At 50.1% G+C, this 6,000-nt stretch overlaps 2 protein-coding genes across 2 annotated transcripts in view; both read left to right on the forward strand.

The window, feature by feature from the left end:
* Positions 1–1,272: 1,272 nt before the first annotated feature.
* MCYG_03824 (uncharacterized protein) lies at positions 1,273–2,392 on the forward strand (the record flags this gene model as incomplete). The annotated part of the gene is made up of 5 exons (XM_002848272.1): positions 1,273–1,555; positions 1,778–1,970; positions 2,153–2,186; positions 2,242–2,268; positions 2,384–2,392. The coding sequence occupies 5 exons, from the start codon at positions 1,273–1,275 to the stop codon at positions 2,390–2,392; spliced, it is 546 nt and encodes a 181-aa protein (XP_002848318.1).
* Positions 2,393–4,250: 1,858 nt separating this feature from the next.
* MCYG_03825 (conserved hypothetical protein) overlaps positions 4,251–6,000 on the forward strand; it is a gene marked incomplete at both ends in the record, with an annotated part of 2,649 nt that continues 899 nt past the window's right edge. Inside the window, 2 exons of the mRNA XM_002848273.1 lie at positions 4,251–4,374; positions 4,430–5,978. Coding sequence (XP_002848319.1) covers positions 4,251–4,374; positions 4,430–5,978 — 1,673 coding nt within the window. The remainder of the gene's footprint in view (positions 4,375–4,429; positions 5,979–6,000) is intronic.

A 6,000-nucleotide genomic window follows, 5' to 3' on the forward strand; every position in this document is an offset into this window, starting at 1 on the left:
GTGACGAACACGGCGTGCCTCCCCTTTCAGCCCTCTGGTGAAACACAGAAGGGAGGGAGAGCAAGAGAAAGAGGCAGGCAAGAGCAGTCCACTAGAAGCAGCAGAGGAATAGTTTCGAGTTGGTAAAATGGCTAATGTTGGTGTTGGCGTATGTGATAAGGGTACGTGTTCATGATTCGTCGAAGCGGCCAAGGCAGAATGATCAGAGTGTCTCTATTCTTCCGTCTGTCTGGTCTGTCTCTCCGTCTGTGTGTGCTTGTGTGTGTCTCTCTCCGTCTGTCTCTATTTTTTTTTTCTTTGAGCCTTCCGTTCTTTTTAGCCCATATCCGCATATACAGGCATAAGGTTCACTCTCTGAGGCCTGTGAATGAACTGATAAGGCAGAGAGAGGGAGGGAGAAAGGGGTGATATCCGGTCCAAGGCTGTCTGTGAATGGTTCGTCGGAGATGTTTCAGGCCTTGGGTCCGGAGTTCAGGAAGTACCCGTCCAAACGGATCGTGCGCAATGAAGTTCAACGGTCCAAACGAGAATATCGAGAGCTGTCGGGGTCGTGCTGGTATATCGAGGGCGTGGTGTCGAAGGTGTGTGGTGGTGAGGTCGGAAGACGTCGAGGGAGGAAGAAGTGGAAGAACGTCAAGTTCTGGACTTTACCGAAAAGGCTGGAGAAAAAAAAAAGGTGGGGACTTGCGATCGATAGAGCGAAAGAGGAAGAAGTTTTTCCCCTTTTGGGCGTTTGGAGGGGAGGCGGGTGGGCTTATATAAGCGGGACTCTTTGCCCCCTTTTTGACGTCGATAATAAAGACAAGTGAGGAGGGAAGATAAAATAAATGATATAGAGAAGACAGGATGGCAGAGAAGAGATGATAAGGTGCTCTCTCTACGGAGTACTCGCCACAGAGGAGAGATTTAACCTGACCATCAGTTCAAGGACATGGGACTCGAGGACAAAAGACTAAAAACGGAGAAAGAATATACGCTTCACAGCGTCTCGCTCTTCGCTTAATGGCCAGACCAAGAAGTGAGCACGTTATTTTAATGGAGACTTCGAAGGCCCCTTGGACGTTCCCAGGATGTTCGATGCAGCTAACAGTGAACTAAGGCCTATGCGGGCTTAGTTGGTGTGCTCGACCCTCTGCCGCCCTTTACCGCGCCATGTTATGCACCCCCTATACATATATACACTGCTATGCCTGCATAAATATCTAACTATGTATAATATATATATACATATATATATATATATATATTTACCATGCCGAAACGTCTATACAGATGTGGTTTGAAAAAGAGGGATGGGAAAATATGACGCGTATTTTGGGATATGCCACTTGTCATGTTTCCCATGATCCAACCGATGTTCCCTGGGAACTGTTTCAAGGGCTTGATGAGGGTGCTACGATGGAATGGAGGAGGGAGGCAAAGACCCCTCTCTTACACCACGAAGGCAACAGGACGATCTCCTTACTCAGCGCATATCCAGGCACAGGAAGACAAACTCCATCCTGCTGGCTGCTTTTTCTTTCCTCCCAGGATGAACCAAGTCTCGGGTCGAAGGGTATGTATGGCACTGGCTCACGACTCAGCCTTGTCCTTACTTTACACCACTTACATCAGGAGGAAAGAAAAACAAAAACAAAAACATAAAAAAAAGAGAAGGAATGAAGGAGGGAGGGAAAAAAAACAAAGCCTATGCATGCGTGTTGTGCACATCGATCGGTGTATTTGGTGGGCAAGCCACACGCCACAGCAAGTGAAGAGATTTACTGAAGAAGAAAAGAGAAGGAAAAAAGAATATACGATGATGATGAAGATGGGATGGCTGGAAAGGGAAGGGCAAGCCACGGGCTGAGAGGGATTCAATTAGTTCTTGTGATTTACGACAGGGAACAACCATCGAACCTGCACATCCGAAGACGCAGAAGAAGAGGCAGAGCGAGGAAGAAGCAAAGGATGCAGACGACCGACTTTCGGTTGGAAGTTTAATATCCGAACCCGTTTTTCCTGGTCGTTGTGCAGAAACTCAATTGATCGATTGTGAAGAATCAGAAGGGGCAAATTTGTCTCTTTCTCTGACCATCTCATTTGCGTCTTTCCATCATATTCCTGTACTCCGTATATTTATGATACACACATCTGTTTATTAATATAATAGTGCTACTGTATACTCAACCCTACGATACTACTATGTATGTTCACCGCTACTGGGCCCCCCACTGACTGTGAGGGCAGATGGACATCTAGGCTCCATCATCAGCCCACCAAAAGCAGGTAAGAATAAAAGTACGGCCCGTATCGTCGGTACGGTCCAGTCCGGTTATGAATTGTGAATAGCGTTCTCGAAGGGTTCGGCACTAGTAAGGAAGTTCTTGATGAAACGGCGTAGGTCTGGTAGTGTGGCGGGTTCGATCGCACAGTACATGTACATACTATGTAGTATACATATGTTACATAGTATATACTATGGACATATCGAAGTATCCAACTAGTATATAGAGGGGGAGATCTGACTTGTCACAGATGATGCACGGAGACGGGTTTCTTTTTCTGTTGAGATGGACAATGTTTTCTTTTGAAAGGAGAGGGGCGAAGTGCCCCTCTGCTTTGGGTTGTTTTTTCGGTGTAAGTATATAAGTACTCCGTAAGTGATGCTTTTTGGTGTTGCTGTGTGAGAAGATGTTGGTCTGACGAGTGTCAGCTTTAAATTCAGGGGTTCGCTAGCCTCGGATCCTGCATGGTTCCCAGTCTGCCATCGACCTACATACATACACATATATATTTATATGCATGAACGGAGTATATACCTGACTCTTTTGTTGTGAGTCGTTATCTAGTCTTCTTCACCTAGGACTATCTTTATATCCTACCGCTCCGTATAAACGCAAACTGTCTTCTTGTGTGGGTGTAGATGGCGGTGAGGGTGGGCCAGGGGAGGGCCAAGAAGAGCTTTTCAGGGGGGGGGCTAGGGGAGGCCCGAGGCGGGAAGTGCCCCCACCGGTTACCGTACCCGCCGTACAGCCATAAGAGTAAGAGTTTATCAGAATAACGAGTAAATAGATCCAGTATAAGTAGATATAAGGGTATATAAAGTATATGGAGGGGGAGGACCATAGACGCAGTATCATAAGGAGGAGGGGGTGCCCACGGCGAGTTACAGAAAGGGGAAGAAGAAGCCGGAGAAAGGAAGGCGAGTGAAGAGAGAGAGAAGAAGAGTGAGGCGATCGATCGGCCACGCTATTATTGCTTGGGGGGGGTTGGGTTGGTCAGGAAGCAAGTACCTCTGGACCGCCAACCCGGCGACTTTTGGCGGTGACCTTGGAACGAAGTGACTTGGACGGTGACCACCTATCCTATGAATGTATTGGGTGTGTATTCGAGGGGCGGTCATGTACGGTAAAGAAGGGAGCGACAGGTGTATCGGTCTTACAGGATGTGGCTGGGTGCATATATGTATATTATATGTTCACTACCGGGTGGTAATATATGTTAATAAATGTATCGTGGTAATACGGTGTATGATGATACCGCGTATTCTCCCCCCGTTTTATACGCGTTTTTCGCGGGGAGGAAGAGGTGGGGGCCGTGGCGTTAGCGGGAGAGAGGGACGTGGCTTTAGGCCTTCAGCTCTCCCCTCGCTTGCTTCTTCCACGTCTTGCCCCTCGCTCCCCTCTTCGGCTGGCTTGTCTTACTGCCACTAACACCACGCCAGCCTCTTCCCCTTCCCTCTTCCTTTCTCTGCCCTCTTTTTTTTTTTTTTTTTTTTATTTCCCAAATTTTTTTTCGCCTTTTTTTTTTCAACCTCAGCTTCTTCTTCTTCTTTCTCTTCGACTTTCAACATCTTCAATCATCCTTAAACATCTCATCGATATCACTCCTAACACCGACGTTGGTCTCTCTCTGGCTGGTCCTTGCAAATCTCGTCGCTGTCTACTCTTCTCGATCCCCAAAGGAGGCCCCCCCCCGAAAAGGGAAACTCACAAACAACCTCCTTATCCCACGCTCATTTTCTTCCCTCCCTTGCCCGTCAGCTGCGTGATAATCAAGGCATGCTCAGTCCTCGACAGCCTCTCACCGTCACCACCGTCACCGCCGCCGTCACTTTCATAGGAGGAGCAAGATAACCCGTTTGGCTGGAGAGTCTCGCTCGCGTGGTCTCTCTCCCTCCTTTGCCCTCTCTCCCTCTTCCACCCCTTCTCTCTCCTCCCCCTTTTTACACCTTGAAATACATACTATACTCTACATAATACACTACAATGGCTCCAGCAGCTTCAAGTTCGACGAAGAAGGCCTCGATGCCGCCGGAGAGGAAGTACAAGTGCCAGTTCTGTCACCGTGCGTTTAGTCGGAGTGAACATCGCAGTCGACATGAAAGATCTCGTATGTATCTTTTTTTTTTCTCTTTATAGGTTTATAAAACACTGACAGATGGTAGATACCAAGGAGCGTCCGTTCAAGTGCCTCAAGTGTAGAAGTACGTTTGTAAGAAGAGACCTGCTTCTTCGACATGACCGCACAGTCCACGCCAAAGATGGTGGGATCCCTCTAGTTGCCGAGGGACGTCGACGTGGTGGAAAGGCCGCTGCAGCTGCCGCCGCCGCTGCTGCCACGAATGCAAACGCCAATACTGCCACCGCTCCACAGACGACCACGACAGCGGCCAAAGCTAGTCCGCCCAAGTCATCTGTCACCATCGACCCGGCCGCCCTGGAACAGATCGAGGCCAGCAGTGACGGAATGGTGGACCTGGAGACTGCTGCTATGCTCATGACCGACTTCCAGCACAAGGCTGCCGCCGCCGTCACCTCGAGTCAGCACCACAACCACGGGCACGCCCAAGAGTCCTTTGCGGATCGCGCCAGCCTCATGGAACCGTCGGTCTCGTACATGTCCGGTAACGCTACTCTGCCCCAGATGCCGTGGGACACCTTCATGGCCGATGTCAAGCCCACCAAGGAGTCGAGGGCCTCGCAACCCGTCTCTTCCTACCCAAGCACGCTCCAGCACCAGACTTTGGTCGCTCCAACCATCGAACGAAGTGCCTCAAGTGATAACTTGACCCCCACCATGCATTCCCTCGTCCACTCCCTGCCTGTCTCTGGCAACTCGACTCCCAATGCACTCTCGCCTTATCCGTCCATGACCGGACCAGTCTCCCCAGTCAACTACAGACGGTCTCCTGGACCCAGCCAGATCCTCACTCAGCCCAAGACCCCCCAGATCTCAAGCGATGCTGAGCGACAGGCGATCGTTGACCGTCTAGAGTCAAGTGACAACATGAACATTCTCCCAGAGACCTTCAAGATGCCATCAACCGCAGTAATGAATCGGTATCTATCCACCTACTTCAACATGTATCACCACCATTTGCCGTTCTTACACCCAGCAACTTTCACTCCCAAGGATGTCTCCTCCCCGCTCCTCTTGGCGGTATTGTCGATCGGTGCTCTGTACACGTTCGAAAGGGAAGACGCCTTCATGCTCCATATCGGCTCCAAGATGCTTGTCAACCAGTTCCTCCAGCAAAAGGATAACTTTGACTCAAGAAAATGTCCCCTCTGGGCCATGCAGAGTACCTTGCTTAATATGATCTTTGAGAGCTGGAGTGGTGACTCCAAGGGACTGGAGTGGACTTGTTCTATAAAGAGTCTGCTCGCCAACATGGTCGCCGGCAACAGGTACCAGCTCAAGCTCAGAATAGATGCTCGCGAAGGCTCCACCCCCCGACACGCCGAGTGGATCGAGGACGAGAGCTGCCGACGGACCTACTATGCCGTCTTCGTCTTCTTTGGTATGCTCAGTCTTACCTTCAATCACAACCCAGCCCTCACCTTCAATGAGTTTGACACTCTCGAACTCCCTTCCTCGGAGTCCCTCTGGAACCTGGAAATCTCCAATGAATACACCTGGCGTCGGGCCCTGGGAGGCAGTTCAAAGATCCTCACGTCCGACAGGCCCACGACAGCCTTTTACGCGGCGAGCCAGTCGCTATCCGCTACGCTACCC

This window comes from Microsporum canis, genomic scaffold (genome assembly GCF_000151145.1).
Source record: "Microsporum canis CBS 113480 supercont1.3 genomic scaffold, whole genome shotgun sequence".
In the NCBI taxonomy this organism is placed as follows: Eukaryota; Fungi; Ascomycota; class Eurotiomycetes; order Onygenales; family Arthrodermataceae; genus Microsporum; species Microsporum canis.